The 25,349-nt window shown below is 39.7% G+C and overlaps 2 protein-coding genes across 4 annotated transcripts in view; one reads left to right on the top strand and one right to left on the bottom strand.

Annotated features, from left to right (window-relative positions):
* The first annotated feature begins 114 nt into the window (after positions 1–114).
* On the top strand, positions 115–25,301 carry st8sia2 (ST8 alpha-N-acetyl-neuraminide alpha-2,8-sialyltransferase 2). 3 transcript variants are annotated; one of them, XM_054777412.1, is made up of 6 exons: positions 115–3,171; positions 5,561–5,614; positions 6,495–6,632; positions 6,703–6,960; positions 10,985–11,278; positions 16,237–25,301. In XM_054777412.1, the coding sequence occupies exons 1-6, from the start codon at positions 3,074–3,076 to the stop codon at positions 16,547–16,549; spliced, it is 1,155 nt and encodes a 384-aa protein (XP_054633387.1). In that variant the 5' UTR covers positions 115–3,073; the 3' UTR covers positions 16,550–25,301. The 3 variants fall into 3 exon arrangements, with proteins under 3 accessions (XP_054633387.1, XP_054633388.1, XP_054633389.1); XM_054777413.1 differs by lacking the exon at positions 5,561–5,614; XM_054777414.1 differs by lacking the exons at positions 5,561–5,614; positions 6,495–6,632.
* fam174b (family with sequence similarity 174 member B) overlaps positions 19,323–25,349 on the bottom strand; it is a 27,107-nt gene continuing 21,080 nt past the window's right edge. Inside the window, exon 3 of the mRNA XM_054777416.1 lies at positions 19,323–22,985. Within this exon, the coding sequence (XP_054633391.1) occupies positions 22,982–22,985 (4 nt within the window). The 3' untranslated portion in view covers positions 19,323–22,981. The remainder of the gene's footprint in view (positions 22,986–25,349) is intronic.

Here is a 25,349-nt window from a genome sequence, read left to right as displayed (position 1 = left end):
GCGGTGAGCGCTCTGATAAGCATGATGCAGTGGAAACTGCAGAATGGATATCATATGACAGGACTGTACAATTTTTGAAAATAACAAAATCTCGCTTCCTGGTTAGGACTAGACAGGACTCAAATAATATAATGATAACGATTATAAATGATAATGGTAGGCCGCACGGTGGTCTAGATCGTTAAGATCTGGGTTCGATTCTCCGCTTAGGCATTTCTGTGTGGAGTTTGCATGTTCACCCTGTGCGTGCGTGGGTTTTCTCCGGGTACTCCGGTTTCCCTCCACATTCCAAAAACATGCATGTTAGGTTAATTGGTGACTCTAAATTGTCCATAGGTATGAATGTGAGTGTGAATGGTTGTTTGTCTATATGTGCCCTGCGATTGGCTGGCGACCAGTCCAGGGTGTACCCCGCCTCTCGCCCGAAGTCAGCTGAGATAGGCTCCAGCATACCCCCACGACCCTAAAGAGGAGAAGCGGTATAGAAAATGGATGGATGGATGATAATAGTAACAAAACATCCTCTTTTCTGCACCTTTATCCAGATTTGCACCAATATACTGTATGCTCATGGGCCACCTCTCCACCGGAAAGAGGCTGTATACTTTTCTGTGTAATCTCGCTAAATAACTAAATCTTTTCACCCCAAATTAGATATAAACTCGGATAGTGGTGACCCAATAAAAATTGACCTGGGACCCATTTTGGGTCCAGACCCTCAGTTTGGGAACCCCTTCTTTTTTCATGATATTCTACAACTATAGAGTTGAATTATCTATACACATACAGGAAACAGGGGCAGACCTTTAGGCAAATGCAGGCAATTGCCTGGGGCCCCGAGATTTCCAGGGGCCGCCAAACGTCTCATAAAAACATATTTTTTTTCTTCAATTTAAAGTACATGCTACTATTTTAGGCTTAATTCACATGCTGAAAACTGCCATCAAAGTGCGTAATCTTTCAGAAGTGTTTCAACCGCTGCCCCTCCCTCCTCAGAGGGACCATTCCATGTTACGGCGCATGTCCGGAAGACGGGAGCGAAGCAAGCAAACTTGTTGGCGCATAGCTACCTCAGTGGAGCCGAGAAGAGGCGAAGGCGAGTGGAAAACATTTTTTTTTTTTTTTTTTAAATGGTACCGAAGGTGTCAACCTTTTTCACAGTCGCAACAAACGTAGACACAAGTACAGCAGCACCGCTACAGTCAGTGTTGAAGCTGAGAGTGGTGCTTTTCATCACAAAGATGTCAGTATTTAAGCGGTAAACTCTGTTAAAAGTCGCTTCATGTTCTTATCAATGACAGTAAAAGTATTGCGATGATTGACTTGTTAGGTAAAAGTAATCTCCTAGGAGGATTTGAAGGACTTTTATCTAGTTCTCAGGAAAATGTGAATTTTCTCACATTCGCACTTGTTAGAAGGATGCTAAACATTAATATTTCAAATACGTAGTTTATAAACATGGCTGTGTAACTAGCAACTTAAGCTGACAGAAGTGTCACAAAACCAGGAAAAAATGGCCTAATTTACATACTCACATTTTGTAAAAATGTAAAAAAGAATTTAAAAAGATGTGGAGGGCCCTATGACTAAATACGCCCAAGACAGGAAACACCACATACATTGTTCTCCTGTCTGACTCAAATGCAGTGTGCTTCACTACTGATGCTTGTCACATCAAGGACACAGCACAAGTGCTTGAAATAGTCTCCTGGAGAGTGTCCTTGTTGAAAATCAAAACACACACACACCAAGCTTGCAACTTCCAAAATAGAAGCTGCTCGAGGGAAGCGTTTTCATCTTTAATCAAGAGGCAGGCAGTTGCCCTAATGGCTGCTATACAATGGAGAAATGTTGCATCGGACAATACACACACCTCTAACCACACTGGTGAGTGTGTACTTCACGTAGTCATCTAAATGTACGGTACGTTCAGTGTCAATAAAAATCATGATAGTCCTAACATGAAGCAGCATTGATGCACAGTATTAGTACTATTTACTCAATGTCTAAGTACTACAGTAGTAATATAAATGGGGCGTTAGGTAGGCTGCATACCAAGAAGATCACAGTACACTACCTTACAAGCAACAAATAGTAATGTAAATATTTCAACTACCCACAACAAGGATCCTCAAACTGTGGCAAGAGTACCACTGGTGGTACTTGGGTTCCATCTAGTGGTACTCAGGAACACCAGTTCCAAAGATTGTAATGAAATGATACAAGCCACATATTCAAGGCCAACCTGTAATTGTAAGCGCAGGTAGTGGAAATGGTGGTACTTTATGAGGCGGTGCGAGGTGTAAACGTTTTTGAATTGACGTTGAACAGGGGTGGTCATACTTTTCCCACCAAGGACCACCAGAAACCTTGAGAGATGCGGTGGAGTCACTTTGATACATTTTGTACATGAAGTATGTTAAAACCACTTCCATGTCGGTCATATGCTAAGTTATCTGAAGAAAACATCTTTCTGAGTAGTTACTTTCATTTGTCAAGTGAATACATTTGAATGTCCGCTTGTTGCCAGGCAGAGGACTCCGACCTGGCTGCCCCTATAGGCCAATAAAAATATTAGCATTAAAACAGCCACGCCCACCAGAGACAAAACCAGGAAGTCAGTCAAAGTATAACACCACTGAGGAGACGAGGTTTACTCATTTTGGAACTACGGGTATCATCACCCTGTCTCCTTCGTACCAGAACTACTTTTTTTTTAAATTTCGACCCCTTCCCCTTTAAGACGGCATGTGGTCCGCATCATCCCGCCCCCGCTGCCTCTGGAGGTGCGCGCTTTGAAAGTTAGACCGGGGAATTAGCGCTAACAATGGGGAGTGGAGACCATAGCCGGGCAGCACACTCAACCACACAAGACGGGGAGAGAGAGAGTGGGTGAAAGTGTGGGTGGGTTGGTGGGAGAGATTGGACGGCTGCTTTGCGTGGGAGGGGTCCGGTGATCACAACAAAGGAACACATGATGAGTGGACGGCTGTAGAAATGGGAAAGAGAGGGATGTGATGTCAGCTGCAGGACTGGTGCGGATGGTGGTGGTCTTCCTCTTCCAAGCCCGACCATGCTGCCTGCATCCAGGACGCTTCTCTTCCTCTTTGTGACGCTGCTGGTACTGGTCCTTATCGTAGATGATATCTCACAAGTGGAAGAAGAAGCTGCGTAAGTAGCCTGCAGTCATTTGTCATCCATTGTACTGTTGTGTGTGTATGTGCCCATTGTGTCCATCAGGTTGTTTCCTTCAGGGGTTCACAGTTCATTAAGCAGTTGCTGGTATTGCTTCTTTTTTTTAAGTTCAATGTTTGTGGCTTGTTTCTGCATTTGCAATGCAGCAGCTGATCCAGGAGAAGTGTTGGCCGGGTCCCCAAGGGTAGGCTATTTGTCTTGCAGCAGCTTGCATCTGGGATAGGCTACATTTCCACACTTAAAGAGAGAAAGGAAAGAGGGGGCAGCAGACTGTGGGGGGGCTGGTTACTCTTTTATTCTCTCTTTTTCCTGAAATGGATGTTTTAAGTCACACACACAGAGACACATGTGCCCCACTTTCATTTTGCACTTGCAACAATTCTTAATTTAGCAAAAGCCAGTGCCCACATCCCTCTCACTCTCATTAGGGACGCTCACATTTCCCCCTTTCGGCAAGAACGTTTTGTTTTGAATGCAAAATTATTGGGTTGTGATTTGTCATGGGAGAACAAATGGAAGCACTTTCACCGCAGCCTGAATGCAGCTTAATACAATTACTACAACAATAGGGGATGTAAAAAAAGAAAGAAAGAAAGAAAGAAAAAACGAGGGAGGTCATTTTACCATCTTGGTATTAACGAAATCTACGTGTGAGAGTAGGCCATCTCTATGCACATGCTTATCACATCCCATACAAGAGCTGGAACAAAAAATAAAGCCTAATCATGACAATGAGGTTCCGTTATTAGTTTTATTCCCTTTTAAATGATGCCTCATTTGTAGGGAAGGTGCATTTGTGTGTTGTGCTAGACCTTCACTGTATATGCTGCTGCTATTCCATTGGCAATCTAACATAATTATTATTTTATAGTCAGGTGCCTCAATAACATGTGGAAGAACAAGCCTCAACAGCATGGTAACACACTGCTGTGGGATGGCACCTCTACCAGGAGTTGTTGCAAGTGTTCAGTACGGTTGAGGTCAGGACTGTAGGGCCCTATGAAAGCCGTTTTATTTTTTCTCAAAATCCATTTGAATTTTAAATGAAGTTTTTTACTTTTTACACTTATTTTATCACCATAGAGTGTGTGTTTTTGGTGGCATTGAATAAAATGACAGTTAAATAAATGCAAACATCCACACATTTATTGATGCAATACATCATTGGACAATTTTGGTATTTCAGAAACGGATGTAGCTTCGCTAACTTTTCTAACTTTACTTTGCTACAAAATCCTCAAGAAAGGATCATATCCGTGCTTGTGGTTAAAGAAGACGTAGTTGCAGATGCGATTGTAATAGCTTTATTAATGTAAGCTATTTTTTATCCCACTCTTATTGTATTACCACTATTAGACAGGATGTGCGCCGCGCTTATTTTAAAGGCTGGAAGTGTGATGTGTGTTGAAAATGTTTTGACTGTTGCTAAGTGAGATAGCTATCTGAGTGCCTCTTGCAGCCCTGGCTGTCCCTATTTCATACAAAACTCACACAAAGTCAGCGGCCATCCTAAAACGCTTGGTTACATTAACAAGCACTAAAGCCCAACTCATACAGCCTGAGTGGCACACACATGGCAAAAACTAAGCTTGTCATCATTAAAGTCAATCTCAATGCAGAGAGGTATCAATATTATATTCAGTAACACCATATCACCAGTCAAGGACTGAAACCCAACCGGCAAGATGATAACACTCCAATCCACAGAGTGGTGTTTACCAAAGACTACCCCCAGAGTTTTGGTGTGGAAAGAATGGCGGCAAGCCAGCTAAACACATAAGCGATCAGCTTATGGATGCTGTTCATGCCAGAATGGCCAACACAACCACAACACTTGAGATGGAGTAGATTGCCATCCCACAGTAGTGTGTGACCAGGAGAAGGTGGAGTTCTTCCACATGCTACTGAGGCACCTGAGTGGTTGTAAAAATAATAATCCATTGTATGTTGAAAGACTTGCTGATTATAGCTCACAGATGAATCAGAAACATTCCTCAGTACTTGTAAAGCTGCAATAATAACCCGAGCACTGCTTGACACAGCTCTTATATATGTAGGTGTACCTAATGAAGTGGCAACCAGTATCCTCTCCTTCCCAGTTAAAGGAAAGCCACAGTCAATATAATGGGGCTCCATTAGGGTTACATTTCTCCTCGTTACATCAGCAAACGGGCCCACAGTGGATTGGTCTAAAAATACCTGCTCAATGCGTGCCTTTCACCTTCATTCGTTCTTAAGGAGAGACACACACCATGGCTGGGTAACACAGTGGAGTCCTCATTGCAATCGGATCCAGGAAGTATTTTTAGCACCATAGCATTAAGGAGCATTAGAGTCATAACTGGATGTGAATTGTTTCTTGTAGAAATACTGGACAGTCAAAGATGAACCTGCACCGGCTCATCCCGAAACCACACAGGTCTGAAATCCAATTATCTCCACATACGCACCTGCCTGTACAGTATATTGCGAGATGCAATTTATATACACACTCTGCTGATGGGGGGAATGTAGTTGCCACTTCAATGTAATTTTCAGCTGTGAAAAAAGCCAGCGAGTCATTCTCACTGAGTATCTTATTATGGTTTATTTGGAAGAGGCAACTGCTACGCCCGCCCAGACGGCAGCGTCCTAGAGGACATCTGCATTGACGGGAATCTATAACGGCTGAATATTGTATTTCCTGTCATTGTTTCTGTTTTTTTATTTGTATTCAATAATTTATGTTTCCACTCATAATTACTCATTAAAATAACAATTCCAAAAAACAGTTGAATGTTTTTTTCAGGTCAGTGTTGAAATGTGTAGATTTTTTTTAAGCGCCATTGTAAGCTGTTAGTTTTACCGATGCCATGTTTGCTCTGCAAGCAGTGTGTGTTAATGTCAACTGGTGGGGGAAAAGGAAATTTCCCCCTTTATTATTAGCACAACAAATTAAAATTACATTAAAGTATTTGTAATGTGGTATCTAATTGAGTGGAGGCCATTATATGAGGAAATACTGTATGACCATCCTTCTGATTTTCAAATTACACCCCCATACATATAAAAATGTATTTCTTTGGAAATATTCTTGACTACAATTTATAGTCCGCAAGTATACATTGTGTTGAACACATGAAACAATTCTATTCTTAGCAATTTTTTTTATAAACTGAAAATAAACTCTCCTACATAACAGACACCTAGAAGTATAGATAGATGGATATAATTTAAATGTGTCTGATAGTTTTACCGTATACAGTAGAGCCTCCTAATGTTACGCTGTGTTTTGCAATCAATCTTGTGTTCACATTTAGAAAGACGATGGCACACACTGAAAGCACTTCACTACCAAGACTCGGTATAATAAATCCTCCGCATCGGGCATACAATCACAGTGCCAAGCTCTCATCATCCAGCTGGACCTTCAACAAGACCCTCTCCAACCTCATCAGGTAGTCCATCGCTTGAGCTTGGTTGTCTCCTTCAATCCCATTTTTAAAAGCATAATTTGTCTTTTCGCAGGAAGAATATTCTCAGATTCCTTGACCCGGAGAGGGACATCTCGATCCTTAAGGGCTCGCTGAAACCTGGCGATATCGTCCACTACGTGTTTGACCGCCAAAGCACCACAAACATCTCAGAGAATCTATATCGTCTTTTGCCAACCGCGTCGCCGATGAAGAACCAGCACCACCGGCTGTGTGCCATCGTAGGAAACTCTGGCATCCTACTCAATAGCAGCTGTGGCCCGCAGATCGACTCTCATGACTTTGTTATCAGGTATTTCTTTGATTAAGGGTCAACTTACACAATTACGATTTAATTGCTCCGATGTGGCCCAGTTCGTATCTGGGTCATGGTCGCTTTACGAGAGGACAAAATTTAAATTGTGGATAAAAATCAACCCTTGCGACTGCAGAGTTAAGACGCAGATAAGATTTGCTATGTTGATTTGAGACGGATGTAATCAAAATCCACCAGTTGATAATGTATACACACACGTTTGCTGAAGGAACACACCCATGGTGAATAAAAGGACACCCAAGGTAAATCAAAACTATAGCGAAAGCATAAATAGCATAAATAGTAAATACACAGTCCAGTTTGGACACATGTTTGCATTCAATTTGAAAAGTGTCCAAACTTTTGACTGGTATTATATGTAGGATAAAGGCACCAAATCAGAATTGGGCTTTATTTTCACATCAAGTCTGGAAGTTTTTACTTGGAAATACTTGTGAAACAACACAACACGTGTGATTGAAATGGGCTGTAATTGAAAAGGAATAGCAAATTAGTTTTCGGTTTATCTCCCGTTCCTCAGAATGTAATTGGCATCGAAATGATGAGACCGTCACGGGACATCAGAGTTGTTGCTCGTCGAGGTTTTGGAGGAAAGCTGCCCTTTTTTGGGGCATTTTGCCGATCATCAGCATTCCTTATGTGAGACATGAACACACATCTTTCTCTTTTCTGTGTGTTCTAAACATATAAAAACAGCTAAATATTCCACCTATAAAGGCGTCTGGAAAAAAGCTCCAAAAACTGCCAACAACACTCCATTTACCTAAAGGTCGTCTCCCAACCTGGCGGTTGCGGGTTCGGTCCTACGTCCTCCCATGATCATGTCGAAGTATCCGTGGGCAGGACACTGAACCCCCAGTTGCTCCTGATGCTGTGCCATCAGTAGGTTAATGTGTCAAAGCGCTTTGAGTGCCTTGGAGGTGGAAAAGCGCAATGCCTCTGGCCACAACCGAAAGGTAATGCCACATATTGGAGCTGCCGCCACTGCTGCTGTGTTTTTCAGTATGGAAAAGTTAATGCAAGATTAGATTTAAATGAATTGCTAGAGTTCGTATCTATGTTGCTATGTGAAATCAGTGCGACCAGGAAGGAAGTTCTGGTAATGCTTTAAATGACCAAAGTACGGCAAAATACTGTAAGTATTACATGATATCATGAACATACCTGTTACTACATGGTCACAGCATGGATATAAAACGATAAAACATTGTTGGGGGTTTTTGGAGGTGTTTTACAAGTAATAGCAGGCTTTGCAGGCAGCATAGCTGTGTCTCATCACCTGCAATAATTTTTTATTATTTATCGCTGTTAATTGGTTCCAGACCCGACCGATAAGTGAATTTCCGCTAAGTAGGATTCAATACTAATAAACTGAATATTTTCATAGTTAGAGCATAGAAAACCTGTTTATGACTTGCTAAATGCAGTTTTTAACATTATTAAAGCCCTGTAGACATGAAATAACACCCCTATAGTCACTTTAACACCCTACTAATTCTTTGTTTACACCACATTGTGCAGGCAATGGGATCACTGCAGGGACATTAGAGACGGACGCCGCAAACATAGCAAGCTACCGAGCTAACTAGTTAGCCTCGCCAGTTTACTTATTCTAAACTTCAGTGTTTCAAACGGAGTGGGGAAGAAGGACAAAATAAGAAGCCAAAAACTTACCACTTCCACACGGAACGGGAGAATAACTTTTTGTTCACTATATCATGTCAGACATACTATGGTTGACTCCATACAGTGTGAAGGTATGTAATATAACTTCATGTCTCATCAGTGTAACATTACTGGTTCCTAGTGCCCAGAATACTACATACAAGTAGTATACTACAAGTCGTCTTTCAATATTTTTTTGACTAACAATAGGCCATAGTCAACCACAAAGCAGCGATCATTTACCAATTGATTCATTTTTGAAAAAGCACAATAGAGTGAGGGAGCGATGTTCAAACCACGATGTAGCGAGGGACAACTGTAACTGCAACCCTACGCAACACAAATGCAAAGACAAACCCAAGCACTCTCAAGAGTCCTGTTCCCATTTAGTATAGGTTTCTGTGTGTGTGTGAAAACATCAGCTGCCTCTGATTAGAGTTTGGCATTTAGCACAAGAATGGCAGATTGAGCTATTCATCACTATTTATACCTGTCAATGGAGGAACTATAAATCTGCCTGTGACAGGAAATGCAAAACACGAAAGTGTCCTGGTTGGTATTCTGTAAGCATCTGGAGTGAAGCTAGCACCAAATGAAACATCTGGTGTAAAGATGTCTGTGTCACTACTCCCCCATTCTGCTGATTGATTGCTTGCTGGGAAAAAAGGCCACAGCCTTTTTATTCAGTTTTTTTTATTCTTACATTGATCACGCTATGCTATCTTTTCTCTTGTCTTCTTCTGAATGCTGATGAGCAGAGGTCATGACTGTTGTCAACTCATTCGGCATGATAATGACGGTCCGGGATTGACTGAGGGCAAACAAAGGCGAAGTGGCCTTTTTTAATAAGCCGAAGAATGTACTCTGCTATTCATGTGTCGCACGGCGTGATAATCTTGGCTGACAGTGTCTGGGGACAGCAACGGGACTGACAGAAGACGGTGTATCATCCTTGATGAGGAAACTCAGCTAAAACGGAAAACATTGGGTTTCTTGTGTACGAGCACACACGTTATATAATCCCTGTGATCGTTCCATTCTGTCAGTTATTTATAACTGTCGCTTTCTTTAATAGAAATAACCTAAAAGACTAAATAATCCACAAAGTCAAAGCCCACGGTACACTCATGCACAAGCACAGGCGCACACGACAGACATTGGGGGTGTCCCGATGCGTATTGACACTGATATCAATAGGATATCAGCAAGAATAATTCACACTTTCATTACTTATTAAGGCTTGATCAAGTGATATTACTCAAACAGGGAACAATAATCAGCAATGGTACGTATGAGAAAAACGTCTTTAAAGATCTGGAGTATAATTTTATCCACGTTGTAGTGGCGGCTAGGCATAATATAGCGAGGTTTGATGTGCTCAATTAAGTGTTTAAACTCGACTTTACTCACCACCGACAGGGGCTGGTCATCTTTTCTGTTCTGGCTAATGACTCCTTGTCATCCCGTGGGCGTTTCTCACGCTTTGCAAATGTGTCAAGCCGTGGTGGATGTTTCAGGAAGCCGTGGCGTTGCGAAAATCCGTCTTCAAATGCGTGATGAGTTTGGTCGTATTGAACTTCCCTGGTCCCACAGGAAACTTGTGCATGACAAGTTTGTGCTCACTCAACTGCAATGTCTTTTTCGGACTTTAACGAAAAATACTCACGGCTGACGTCACTCCTGCTCCCTGCCTAACACGTTAGCACACGCTGTTGTTGTGATCACGTAGACTCTATCTGGCCGCTGCTGGATAAACGAGTCTGGAATCGACTGTTTGTATCGGAGTGCCAATATCTGTGATTTTAGATGCAGGCTGTTGTAATCCGATTTTTCTTGCTGATATCGACCCAATATCCGTTATCAATATTGGATTGGGACACCCCTAATAGACATGTCATATGTGATCCTTCCTCCCGCCAGTTACGTAACAAAACTGCCACTGTCCTTATTGTATGTAATGCAAAAGATTCAAAATAACCCACAAAGTCAAAGATCACAGTATGCTTATTCATGCACAAGCATGAGCACACACCACAAACATGTCATATAATGAAGCCAATCGGTCCTCCTGCCAGTTATTAACAATAACCTCCATCTTGCACAGTTCAAATTTACAGAATGACTCAAAATAATGAGCCACAATGTCAGGAAAAGTTGCAGTAATACACAAATGAATGTCGGGGGATCATGTGAATGGTCCGTGGGAGGTATATGAACAGCAGGGGCCGGAGACTATCCCAAGTGACTTAGTGCTCTGAACAAGTCACCAGTGAATCACATGGCAATTTATCCCATTACACTACCAGTGTCATTGAATGGTTAACTTGCTCTCTAGGTGCAACCTGGCACCAGTGGAGGAATACTCTCACGACGTGGGCTGTAGGACCAACTTGGTGACCATGAACCCTTCAGTGGTGCAAAGGGCCTTCCAGGACCTCATGGACGATGAGTGGAGGGAGCGCTTTCTGCGGCGGCTTCAGAGCCTTAGTGGCAGCGTGCTGTGGATCCCGGCCTTCATGGCCAAGGGGGGGGAGGAGCGCGTGGAGTGGGCCCTACGCCTCATCCTACAGCACACTGTCAACGTACGCACCGCTTTCCCCTCTCTGCGCTTGCTCCACGCTGTCAGAGGGTAAGAAAATGCTATTCTTGTGGTTTTACTATTCGTTGCAGACAGCTACAATGTTGTCCATTGTTTGACTTGTCTGATGCTCATCTTCTCCACTCTAGTTTTTGTGCATGTTTTAGTCGTCAGCCAAAATGCCAAGCTTATTCATTTAATTAGCTTTTCTGAGTCCAATCCCCGTGAGTTTTGTTGACTGAGCTGCAATAGGCATTTCATTTACTCCTGTCTGAGTAAAATGTGAATTTATGGGCAGGGGGTTCCTGTGCATTTAAGTGATTCTAACAGACTGACGCTGGGGCTTTCTAAATACCACAGATGATGAGCACTCCTTTCTCAGTCTGGTGTTTGTTGTCTTTATTATTGGTGGTGATTTCTGTTCTTTGAAGACATTTCTGCAGCTGTCATTGACTTCAGGCTGTTATAAAAACCTGCTGCCTTTTGTTCAACTGTTTTTGCCCCTTTCTGTCTCATTATGACCACACTGCACACTGCTGTGCATTCTTCTTCCTTCCCCTCATTAAAAAAACACCCCTGCCATTTTGCATGACGTGCAGCTCTGTTTTTGTTTTTCGTTTTTTTGGGGGGGGGGTTTTGCAAAACGGTATGATTTTTGTCATTAACAGTCTGTGTGCGCAGCATTTTTACTCCCCTGAATTATTCTTGCAGATGAAAGCAGAGGCCATTTTTTCCCCCGACTAGGCTGTGAAATAAGTGCATTCCCAGCATTTCAGCAAGACTGAAAACAGGCATCAGCCATTGTGTGGAAGAGAACAACAAACTGCCTAAATCATGCTAGAAAAAAATGAATATGCACTTGGAGAGAGCATAACTCGGCGGCAAACCTAACAGTTCACCTTCTATTATACGCAAAGCAACAACACAGACCAGGTCATTAACATAATTTTCCCTTGAAGCCCCTTGAATTCATAACGAATGTGTTAGGAACTGAATCAAATTAACGCTTCACATAATGAAGAAAGCTGCTCCTTTGGACAGCAGAAATTCATATTTTCATAAAAATATCGCAAAATTGAACAGTAACTGTTCAAAAGTCATAATTTTGCAAGAAAAAAATCAATAACAATGTTGTAATATTACGAGAAAAAAATGAAGGAGAATATTATGAGAACATGTCCATAGTTATATGAAAAATAAACATGATTACAGTTTTCTAACCATGCATAGGCTTCTGCCGTTTATGGCAGACAGCATGGATTCGATTGCCGGTCAGAGTTGCGTCAGGAAGGGCATCCATTACAAAAAGTAAGCCAAAACAATTCATCTGTTTGGCTTGCTGTGGCCACCCCCTGAAAAAGGCAAAAACTGCAAGTGGGAAAAAAAAAACAACATTTTTACGTGCAAAACACTGTACTATAGTGGGTCCCCGCACATTCGTGATTCAGCCTTCAGGCCCCGCAAATTCACTATACATTTTATAATTTAAATTACGTTCAATAAGAGTGTGAGGCATATTTATTATTATTTGAATTTTTATTATTGCAAATGATGATCCAAAACTAGAAGAGAACATCAATGTAATTTGGAGTGGGTAAGAGAGAGCCGTGTGTCTATTTAAAATTACTCATATAATTGCACCATTGTGTGGTAGTCCATGAATGGAACCCCCATGGAAAGCATCTACTGTATTGGAGACAAAGGATATCATTTTCAGAGAATACACTAAGTCCCCAACTTACGAACACAATTGGTTCCAGACGACTGTTCTTAAGTCGAATTGTTCTTACGTCGGGGAAAAGGTAATATTACCAATGATATAGGTACTACATGTACGTGTATACATATACAGCTTGTGTATTTATGTAAATATGAGTTTGGATGCAGTAGTAATATTAAACGAGGATAATTAATGAAAAAAAACAATAATAAAAATGATATAATAACGTAATAACGACGTAATGATAAATGTTATTTACCTTTGAAGAGGAGTGGTCGAGCATACGTCGCTGTGGAGGAGGAGGAGATATTGAAAAAGGACAAATGGTCGTGGTGTCTGTGGGTGGTGTAGAATTAAGCAGGCCTATTAACTCTTCATAAACTTTAATCACACGCTCTGTCCGGGTTGTATCATACAGCTACAATTTAGCTTTCCATTTAGCTTTCTCTCCCCAGCGTCTGTTGGTCCCATTAGCAGTGTCACAGTGCCCTCTACTGGTCAAGCATGTACAGTAGCAGTATAAATACTGATGGAGCGACTAGAAGGCAAAATAAAATAAAATATAGACCAGTCGGCTTGTGTTCGTATCCGCGAATGTTCGCAAGTCGGATGTTCGTAAGTTGGGGACCTAGTGTAAACATAATTTTTACAAAAATAAATTGACAATATTAGAGTAAAAAGTAAAGTAAAAAATAAAAAGTCGTATGCTTTTATTAGGGCTGTCAAAAGTAACGCAATAACGGCGGTAACTAATTTATTTAATTCATTACGTACATTTTTTTTGTGTAATTAACGCATGCACACCAGAGCAAACACGCCTCTGTGGTATGATGGCAGACGGAAGCGCAGTGGAGGTCCCCACACAGTCACACAGAGTCCGACACTCTTTTCTAACTTCATTCTGACCTGAACACATCAACAGCAGTACAATTCCAAAACCAAATACTGTAGGTATCTCCGACTCACACACGTCTCTAGTCCGTTCATCCTGGTAACGACACTTCCTCATTCTCATTACAAGAACATGTGATGCATTCAGGGACATTCTGAACATCACAGAAACGGCTTAAAATGCGTGTGTGTGTGTGTGTGTAACTTGGTAACTCTTAATTCAGATGTACAATTTATGTATGCTGGAAAATACATCGAAAACAAGTCAATTTGAACGAATCTTTTAACTTGATTGACATATTCAGTTCGTTTGGAGCTGTTAATACTTACATATACTTACCTATATATATATAAACAAATATATAAAACCCTGTGCTGTCATTTATCTTTCTGTTCATTAAATACAGTAAAAATGGGCATATTTCAGACATAGTTGCTAATGGTGATTAATCATCTTTAATTAATTTAAAAACTGTGATTAATGTGATTACAATTTTTAATCATTTGACAGCCCTAGTATTTATTAATTAATGTATTCATTTTCTATGCAGCTTCATCCTCATTAGGGTCACGGTGGTATGCTGGAGCTTATCCCAGCTGACTTTGGGCAGGAGGCGGGGTACACCCTGAACTGGTCACCAGCCAATCGCAGGGCACATATAGACAAACAATATAAATACATTTATAATATATTAGGAGAAAAAGATTTTTGAAATAGAATTAAAGACAGCAGAATTTTACAAGAATGAAGTTAGAATATTACAGAAAAAAAGTCAGAATTTTATGTGAATAAAGTTGAATTTTTTTATGAAAATAAGTCTTAATATTAGAGATGTTCTAGTGTAAAAGTGTAATTCATATTGTAAAGTAATAATAAAGTAATATTTTTGGGAAGACACAACATCGAAAGAGAATAAATTGATTTGTGGGAATTTAATGGAAATAAAGTCATATTACCCGCTAAAACACCTGCAATACAGACAATACATATTACTGTAAAAAAATTCATTGCAGTGTTACAAGAATAGAGTCGTAATTTATTATCATGAAGACATAAAATGAATGTGATAGGCAGTGAGTACAGTTCATATAAAACAAACAAAAGCTGCTCCTCTGCTCAGCTCCAGTTCTTTCTTCTTCCTCGTTTAATTGCAGCATTAAATAGCAACATCTGTGCTTTGACCCTCCAACAGGTTGTATAAAGCTCTACTTTACAGTATTAGCAGAATATTGCAGAAACATGTGGGTAGGGACAAGCAGAACCTCCTTGGTTGAGGTAATTAGACCTTCCTTCCCCCCCAGCTTGTTAGAATGCCAAATTACCTTCTGCGGTATTGGATTTTCAACCTGTTTGTCCTTCATGGCACATGAACCACTATAAATAACACAAGCTCTGCACGAACATTACATTCCAACTCTTAACAGCCAGAAAAGCGCAAGGCGTGAGGACACAGCATGGAGGTTCACTAATGAACTGGCGACTAGCAAGGGTGAAAAAGCAATCAATTGGCCATGAGAAGCTGTTCCTACAGGACAGCATTTGGCGTCACTCTGCTTGTAAACAAAGAGAGGGCAGTGTGATGCGTCTACATGTCCACGCGTGTGCGTGATGATCTAGTATCAAGAAAACATATATAATCTGTCTGTTATCTCCTTGTGCATGCTAATAAGAAAAGACACATTTTGCCTCCAAGCAAATCATGGCGTTCCATTAATTTATCAGTGGGACGCAGTGTAACTAACCAATAAGGGATGATTCTCTGTCGGCCAATCAACACACTGCAGTATTTCTACCTTCACCCCTTAGGTACCATACAACTTGGCATTGCACCGCAACATAATGGTGCCAAAAATGCTTATTGTATTATATATTATACATATTCTATTATACAGTACTGCAAGTTTATAAACTTAGAATAAATAGAATCTCATTGAGGGCTAAGTCATTTGGAGTGTATCATATTATGGCAAATGCTTAATCCATTTTCTATACTTACATGTTTAATATAGTTGTAATCCACAACCAAATGCATATAACCAGAAAAAACTACTTATTACAGGAATAAAGTTGTAGTACTACGAGAATAAGGTCAGAATTTTATGAGAAAAAGACGAGTAAATACGACAAACGGGCATCGTTACGCGTAGTAAAAGTAACATTTCACAAGAATAATGTGGTAATATTACTAGAAAAAATAATTTTACAATACTAAATATGAGGATAAAGTTAAAATGTTACAAGAATAAATGCATTTCATTCATTTGTTGTTGTTTTTTCTTTGCATCCCCTGTACAAATAGAAGACAAGGTCACCTCATTGACAGCCTTTGAGCTGACATGTTTCTTGGCTGGCTGAAGCTTAACGATACCTTTTCAAACATCACCTCTTTGTTGCTAGGTACTGGCTGACCAACAACGTCCACATCAAGCGTCCCACCACGGGTCTCCTCATGTACACCATGGCTACCCGCTTCTGTGAGGAGATCCATCTTTACGGCTTCTGGCCATTTCCTCACGACCCGCAGGGCAAAGCGGTCAAGTACCACTACTACGACTCTTTGAAATACGAGTACACCTCCAGGTCCAGTCCTCACACCATGCCTCTGGAGTTTAGGACTCTGAGCGCTTTACACAGACAGGGGGCACTGCGGCTTCACACTGGGAGCTGTGATCCAGAGACCATCCAGCAGGAGGAGCCAGAGAGCAAATAGCTAAGTGGAATATCTCCATGGAAACACTTCCTGGTCTAACAGCACTGGCAGCATTCCTTTATACAACTGGAATTAACCTATTTTATTTGAATTCAGTGACATTTTTTCATGTCTGCCTTGTAAAGGTGGTTAACACATTTAGCTCTCACTCGAGAGTTCACTGTGACGCACATGCTTGGTCCAAACAGATCCCTAATTTCAGAGGGTTCCGCCTGACTCAAATTCAGTGTGATCATGTTCTTGTTACCTGGGGCAGTCAAATGAAGAAAAGGCTGAATGTAGTGTTGCACGGCGCCCCATGAGACACTACGTGGACACAATGTGGGAGTGTAGCAGCTGTTCACACAGGACTGTTTGCACAAACATTGCCAATAGTCACCTCAGTTAGTCAAGACACCAGCTCTTCCTCTTCACTGGAGGAGGTTAGAATGTCATTTCGTAATGAATGTATGAAAGGTCTATATTCCTAGAAATACAAAAAAAAAGTGCTTTAAACTAATTCCCCCTATTATAACCAATATAGGCTACAATATTTAACCAGGTATGCAAGTAAGTTTGTATTTTGCAAGAAAAAAAAGTAGCAATTTTACTAGAATAATGACATACTTAGTAATAAATATTAATATACAAATAAACTAGAAGAAATCCTATATTTTACATGAATACATTTGAAATATTACAAGAATGAAAACATCATTTTATGTGAATAAATGTGAAATATTACCGGAATAATCGTAATATTCGGAAGTAACAGCATCATTTTGTGAGAGAAAAGTTGCAATTTTAACGTACTAAAGTTGTATTTGGAAATAATAATGTTATGAGGAAAAAGCTCACACTATTACAAGAATAAAAGTGTAATTTTGCGAGAATATTTTATTATCTTACAGGACTAGTTTATTATGATAAATTAGTCAGACTACTATCAGGGTGTTATGGTACGCCATAGCAATCACAGTTGGGTGCAAAGGTCACGGTTCGGTTCATTTTTGGTCCAGTAGTAGAACAACATTCAAAACATAAAAGTGCTTAGCTTGCTAGCAAGTCATTCTCCTTTAAATATAAATAATTCTAAAATATAAATAATAAATATGATATATAATGTAGTGTTTTTTGTTGTTTTGTTTTTTTTTTAGAAAAGGGCAACGACGCAGACAAGTGCAACACTAACAGTGGCGGCTCACTGCTTTTGTCTTAAGCACTTGTCTTTGTATGTTTATGTTCTTCACTGGGAAGGCCAATTGTTCCCAGACAACAAAAGAGGGTCTCCTGGCTCTGGCTTCTCCTTGGCACTGTGGCTAGCCTTGACTCCTGCTAGCCAGATGCTGGGCCGCACTGTATTTGTTTACGGAGTAGATGCAAGAAGCACTTCCTGTCCTTCACTTTTAATGTGTGCCGTGTGGGAATTCAGTACGCTTCTGTACGGAACCCAAAAACGTGATTACGAATACATGTACCGTTACAACCCCATATGTTATGAGACTAAAGTCTAAATAGTATGAAAACATACACACACACCCTGTATGTATTTTTAAGAATAATTTCATAATAGAAGCAAACTAAATGAGATTAAATTAAACATTAAAACAAAAAAGTTTTGATATTACAAGAATAAAGTTGTAATGTTATCAGAAAAAAAATAAGATTCTAAAAGTTCTACTTTGAATAATGTGGTAATATTACGATAAAAATGTTATAAGAATAAATTCCCAAAAGTAAATTTTTGGAAATAAATTCTGCGCCGGCTGTGTTAATTTTGACATTCACTTTTGAATGCAATTGCAACGTTTTTAATCATAACATGTCGATATGTGCCCTGCGATTGGCTGGCGACCAGTCCAGGGTGTACCCCGCCTGTCGCCCGAAGTCAGCTGGGATAGGCTCCAGCGTACCCCCGCGACCCTAATGAGGAGAAGCGGTATAGAAAATGGATGGCTGGATTACGACTTTTTCTCATAATTTTCTTTCTTTCCAGTGTCGCTCTAATACTGCTTTATAACTACATATTTACATTTTGTAGTCTTACTTGAAACTCACAACCTTCAAAAACCACAACATGAACGTCTTGTATGTGTGGAATTCATCTAAATTATAACAGAGTTGTATAAGCTCTCTATTATCTTAGGGTTAGCTTCTATTTTAGCTTACATATTTAGGTTGTCTCCAAGTAAGCACTTTTTTAGCCTTTTTTGCAAGGTAATATGAAGATAAAGGTTAAGAAAAATATTCAATTAATATATTTTATTTCTGTTTGGTAGCTTGTAGTGAACCCCCCCCCCCATGTGACGTGTAAGTACATGTAGAAGCGTTGTCGTGACAGGATGCGCCTGTTGAGTTACACATGGCCTCAATGCACTGCCAGTTAAGTTAAGAATAGACATGAAAGTTGCACAAAGGACGTCAGCAGTCGGACGGCGGTGAATGCCTCTTTTTGTGGAAATCTAGACAGTTCCTGTCGTAACAGTTTGGTAAGGTGGGGTTGCTTTTTCTTTCTCTATGTTGTCCTAATTCCAACAAATAATATTATTATGTGTGCTTTGCTTTTCTTGAAACATCAAGAACAACAAATGTATCTCATTCATTTGACATTTAAATTGTGCAGTTACGACAAGATGAATGTATTTTTGTGTAAGTCTTAAGAGAAAAGCACTTCAAAGGTGGTTTTATTATTTCCGAAACATGAAAACTGAGGGGGCTACACTTGTGGCTACGCTTGAAAAACCTCTATGGGAAACCAAGCAGGGATGCATTTCAAAAGCATTCTTTCTTTCACAAATAGGCCTAAGGAAATAAGCGAGACTCTTTGAATAGCTCACACAATTATACTGAGTTATTTTACAGGAGGAATAGTAGGTGGACGCAATCAAATTTCACTGGATAAACATTTAGCTATGATGCAATCCTGGGATAAACGGCAACCTTGTACACTGAAAATACATCATGTACCACCAATGAACAGGATGTAAAACACCGGTCTCAAACTTTCACTTTCAAATCTGTTTGTATGTTAAAAACTGAAAATAAAACTACTGCAATGGTGTTGGGTAAAAAACAACAAAAAAGTATTGGTCCTCCAGGAAAGATGTGACTGAAAACAAGATCAATGTGAATAACAGTTGGAACGAAACCAGAAGGTCACTTATTAAAAGATCTTTGCAGAACCTTAGCTCCCAGTGGTTGATGATGTCAATCCTTCTACATGAATATGGTATTTAACAAAGCAGCTATTCTTTTCTGGTTGGTTGTGGGGAACACATCTAGTGCAGAGCGCTGGAACAGTTAATCGATGATTAATCAGGATCTATCTTGATATTCAGTTAATCATTTTTTATTTAAAAATGTAAATATCCTCTGATTTTTGTCTCTCAAATGTTAATATTTTTTAATTTCCTTAGCCATCCATGAATGCCGACCTACTGTCTTTGTGTTTTAGGCAAAACAAGATATTCACACACACATCATCTCTGACTTTAGAAAACAGTCATTAACATGTTTGCCTCTTTTCTGATATCTTGCGGATAGCGCTGTCCACAATGGCGCATTGACTAATTTAATTACTTTCACATTTTTAGCGTCATCAATGCATGCGCATCTTGTTGGAGCCACAATAGTGTCCCACAAAGTCACACATAGTCTACCGCTCTTTAATAACTTTATTCTGACCTGAACACATCAACAGCAGTGCAATTCCAACACCATATATTATATGTACCTCCAACTCACAAACATCTCTAGTCAACTCGTCCTGGGAAAGACACTTCCTCATTGTGACTAGACAACAGAGAGGTGCATTCACTGACTCTGAAAATCACAACAATGTGTTTATTATGCCTTATGCTTGTATGTGTGGTCTGAATAAACAGACAAACAAAGGAAAAGAGTACCCAAAACATGTGAATTCAACCCTTCATGGCTCATATAACGCTGTTAAAGGATAACTGCACTGACCTTGAATTTCAACTGAATTTTGCCCATCCTCCACAATCCTTATGTGAGACATGAGCACACGTCTTTCTCTTTTCAGTGCGTTCTAAAGATATAAAAACAGGTAAAAAGAGTCAGCTAAGAATGTATGTAATGGGACGCACCTATGTGGGTGGCGGGAGTAGTGGGACATTGCCGTGAGCCGCTTCACTGACACATTTTTTAAATCATTTTTCAATTTTTGCCAACATCGGTAAGTACCTTTATCCAAGTCTCGCACAGTAAAGCACGGCTTGCGATGACATATAGGTCGGATATATGCGACCTGACCGTTCAAACTGCAGTAGATCGGATACATATCGGATTTATATCTACATACGAACGAGGCCTGGGTCGCATTGGAAAAAAATCGTAATTTTACTGTTCACACTGACATGAAAAAATCAGATATAGGTCACATATATGCAACAAAATCATAACTGACCTGCAGTGTGAATGTAGCCTTGGTGTAGTGTTCGTTTCTATGTTGCTATGTGAAGTCGACGCGTCCAGGAAGATAGTTTCGGTAAAGCTTAAAATGACCAAAATACGACAAAATACTGTGTTATGAATGTGCCCATTAGTACATGGCCACAGCATGCATATAAAACCATAAAATGTCGTTAGAGGTGTTTTAATAGCAGGCTTTGTAGGCGGAATAGGTGTGTCCCATTACCTGCATTAATGAGCTACTTCTGTTTTTCTATCTTTAGAACACACAGAAAAGAGAATGTTTATGTCTCACATAAGGATTGTGGATGATAGGCCAAATTACCCCACAAAATGCAGTTTTCCTTTAAAGTGTGATTCAAATGTTCTGCTACTATTAAAGATACGTTAAGTAAATACATTTTCAGACATGCGGTATCTTTTAGCTTGATTCATTTTTCTGTTTATTTGGAGCTGTTCATACACACATACTGTTCATAAAATACTACAAAAATGGGCATATTTCACACATAGTGGCAAATGGTGACTAATCATAAATTAATTTGAAAACTGATTAATTTGGTTAAAATTTTTATTCATTTTACACTCCTAGTTGGGGACCAAACTATTGCGTTTGGTTCATTTTGATTTGGTCCGTCTACTACCTACCGATTACTTAACTAAAGCAAGCTTCAGATTAATCGACAAAAAAACAATCATTAGTTGCAGCCCTACAAGTGTATGCTTTATTATGGTGACAGTTGAGATCACTGGCCGCATCATGTACTGTATTATTTTGCTGCTTTTGTACAGATCAAGCAGGTATATAAATCCTTTATTTATTTTAGTGATCTTTCATTTATTATTTTGTTAAATTAGAGTTATGGACGGTCATAGGAGTTGATGGATCATTAGAAATTCAGAATGGAGTTGCACTACTTGGCTGCGACCAGCAGAGGCACTGTCAACTGAGTCTGATCAAGACAACCCTGGCTTGGAAACAGGAGTTTAAAACATTCAGAGATATTCTCCCTTTTCTATTAAATATATATATATATATATATATATATATATATATATATATATATATATATAAAACCCAATTAAGCTAGGCGGGATAAGCGGTAGAAAATGAGTGAATAAACAATTGATCAATGAATTTCCCCAGAGTCGATCAAGGAAAGGTTGTCAAATGAGTGTTTTGTGTCTGTATTCCAAATTGCATAGTTTCCCAAATTTTGCTTTATTTTGTATAAGTAAGATATGAAAAATGGTGTGAATTGTGGAGCAGGATTTAATGCAGAGTTCAGACAGTCAGAATTCATTTTCTTTGGATAATTTCCCCCAGAATTTAATCATTAAATGTGCTCATGAATACTAAAAAAACTAAACAAAAGCACATTACTCAACCTCACACGGACCAGCCTTAAATTAGAATGATCAACTTTCGTGACATTGGCCAGTGTTTTAAATCAAGTAAGAAAAAAAATCGATAAATCACATTCATACACAGCAAACCGTGGTACAAATACCCAAATATAGTCTTTTCAAATATGCAAGCTACAGACGACATACCAGCACATTATAAATACAGAGGACAGTAAAAAATATAGGTTTACCCCATCTATTATAGCAGAGAGCCTTGCACAGTATATATGCACAGTATATATGCACAAAATACTTGTTAGTGTTAGTTGACATTTGGTATAAAAGTCAAGTTAAATTTGTGTGCAAATTGTGTTTATAGTGTGTTGAACTTTTGTTGCATGTGGACAGAACGCCAACAATGATGAGTGCAAGTCCACAACAAGATGTTCTATGTTTGTAGTAATTCATCCCCAATCAGCCTAATTGGTGAGTGGCGTTTGAGAATGCTCGGTGGACTTTAACATGACAAAGAGGTTAGAAAACAATCGCGATGTGTTGATAAATGCTGGCTCATGGTCAATGGCGAGACTTGGCAAACATAAAATAGTAAGAGACGTCTCATGAGCTGATCCACGACGAAACGAGGTGGTCAAATATTGGTCCATGGTGGATTCACCTGCAAAGACAAAACTGCTGTTACTGGCTTCATATAGAAAGACAGAAGTATGCAAGTCCTATTTGAGGGGACAGCAGGTAAATAACAGGACGCCATAGCTTCCCTTGAGGAAGTGCTTGTGTGTTAAGGAACAATTGAAAGGACGGAAGGGTGAAACCTTGCGCCAACTTGTACTATATTTTGTCTGTCTCCACATTTTCTGTGCTTAAAAAAAACACACTTAGAAGAGTTCGCCACAAGTTTCCCGCCCCTGGTTTAAACAGTAGCTAAGCTTCATAAAATCCATTTTTACAATCATAATATTATTATAATTTTTTAAAAAGGTATAAAAAAGATACCACTGCATCTCAAAAATAAACTGGCACGGTGTAGTGTGGTGAAACGTCACTAAAAATAGGTCTATAGGAACCATGGGTGTGCCTTTTGAAGTCTTTAGTGGGACCTCTGAAGTCGAAAGCTTCTGTGGTGGTACATTTCGGAATTTGGTACAAAATTTTTGAGGAAGCTCTGAACAGCTCTGAACACCCTCATACATGACATCGTGTGAGAAAACAAAGCACCTATCAAGTATTCAGTTTAGTGAACATCAAAGGGTTCACTTATTCCCAAAGATGCATGACATCATGCAATATACCGTAGCAGCATACCTCCCAAGATCTAACTCTAGTTGTTTTGCTTTTTCGTTGGCTTTTTGCACTCCAAAAGTCAACTCGATTGTATTTGTATAGCACCAATTCACAACAGAGATTACCTCAAGGCACTTTGTCTGCAATGATTTGGCGACAGAGGCAAGAAAAAAACAACGGAACCGAGACTGGGCGTGTGAGGTGGCCACCTGCCTCGACCGGTTTAATTGAGATGGGGAGGCAGAGGGTCCGGAGAGAAAATAATGAAAGGGCTCTGTACGGACTAGCTCTGCCTCCAGTAGGACCACCCTCAACAGTGATCAACTTCTTTTTACACTTGTATGATGATTAAGAATGCTACAAATCGAGACGCATGAGGCAATACACTTCAGGAAGAAGCCTTCTTTAAAGTTAACATTGCATTTTAAGATTAACAGTGGTTAGCTTATTGTTACACTTCTATGACTGTAACAATGTTAAATGTTACTCATAAGTAGGCTTTAGGTATGAGATTCTGATGGTATAACCTTGGGCAAAAATATCATGGTTTGACAGTTTCACTGTATTATAATTACAACTCTCTCTATCAAAACAGTCACTTTTAAACCATACCAGCATACCCCCGCAACCCTATTGAGGATTAGGCGGCATAGAAAACGGATGGCAGGACGGATATAACATGATGAAAGTAGAACATATGTATTTAAAATAAATAACAAAAAAATAACTAATTCTTTCTAAAAAAAAAAAATGCAGAAAATGCAGTTGTCAATGCAGTCTACTGTGTCTTAATCCTGCAACTCAAGTCATATGGATATTTTCAAAAAAAAAAAACAAAGCAAAATGCAAATAAATGCAATCAATTGACCCAAGAAGGTCACAACATGAATATATATTTTTTAAACTCGTAATGTTACTTTATTGTTTCATAGTGGCAGGTCACACTTTTCCACAAACTTCCGTTTTCGGGACATGTGATTGTTGTTTGCAACCGAGACGTTGTAAAGTTGTTGTTGCTTGTTGCTCAGTGGAGAGTAAATGCTTTAGACTACTTATCCTCCATTCCTGTCTCCTTCTCAATCACATCACATTTGGTGACCCTCAACGTGAGTAATATGTCGATCGACAACGCGCCGCCAATGCTAACGAGGCAGCAACGCCGGTTCTATCTATGCCCGGCGTATGACAACACAGCACACGCCTGTGGTTTCACACATTGAAGCCCAGTTTCAACTACGAGGAATAACACACGATGTGGCAAAGTATTTCCATGTAGTGGTCGAGCTGGACCTCCACTTTTTGTCATATTTTAGAAACGGTATGACGCCAAATTTTTGTGGTTTTGAAACGGTGACTTTTTCATACTGTGGTATACTTTGAAACCGGTAACCGGCCCATGCCTAGTCGGTTTTATGACGACCACAGTTTGACCCTGGATTATAACTGTTATTATTACCCTGGAACAGACTATTTGTATTTCCACTACTGTGGGGAAAATTGTCTGGAAAAATTGCCAAACATCGTGGAAGCCATTAGAGAAATTTAGAGTAACTAAGTGACAAAATGTGATGACGTCATATAAATTTAATCATTAAAAATAATCGTCAGAAACTAACTGTCAAAATATGATTGATGACTTGACACATCAGATGACATCATTTTTTTAAACTGTGAGTAGAGAGGTCTTAGAGGGCTGCGGAAGGGGAGGGGGGTGTGGGCGAGATTCTTGGGGGCTGAT

Source organism: Dunckerocampus dactyliophorus, chromosome 5 (genome assembly GCF_027744805.1).
Source record: "Dunckerocampus dactyliophorus isolate RoL2022-P2 chromosome 5, RoL_Ddac_1.1, whole genome shotgun sequence".
Classification (NCBI taxonomy): domain Eukaryota; kingdom Metazoa; phylum Chordata; class Actinopteri; order Syngnathiformes; family Syngnathidae; genus Dunckerocampus; species Dunckerocampus dactyliophorus.
The sequence above is the reverse complement of the archived record's forward strand: the minus strand, read 5'-3'. Positions and strand labels throughout refer to the sequence as shown.

What these genes read in the sequence shown, in the direction of transcription:
- st8sia2 (XM_054777412.1), top strand. Translation starts at nt 3,074, where the DNA reads ATGCTGCCTGCATCCAGGACGCTTCTCTTCCTCTTTGTGACGCTGCTG. An exon ending in CTCATCCCGAAACCACACAG is followed by an intron (nt 5,615 to 6,494) that starts GTCTGAAATCCA and finishes GTTCACATTTAG; the next exon opens with AAAGACGATGGCACACACTG. An exon ending in TTGCTCCACGCTGTCAGAGG is followed by an intron (nt 11,279 to 16,236) that starts GTAAGAAAATGC and finishes CTTTGTTGCTAG; the next exon opens with GTACTGGCTGACCAACAACG.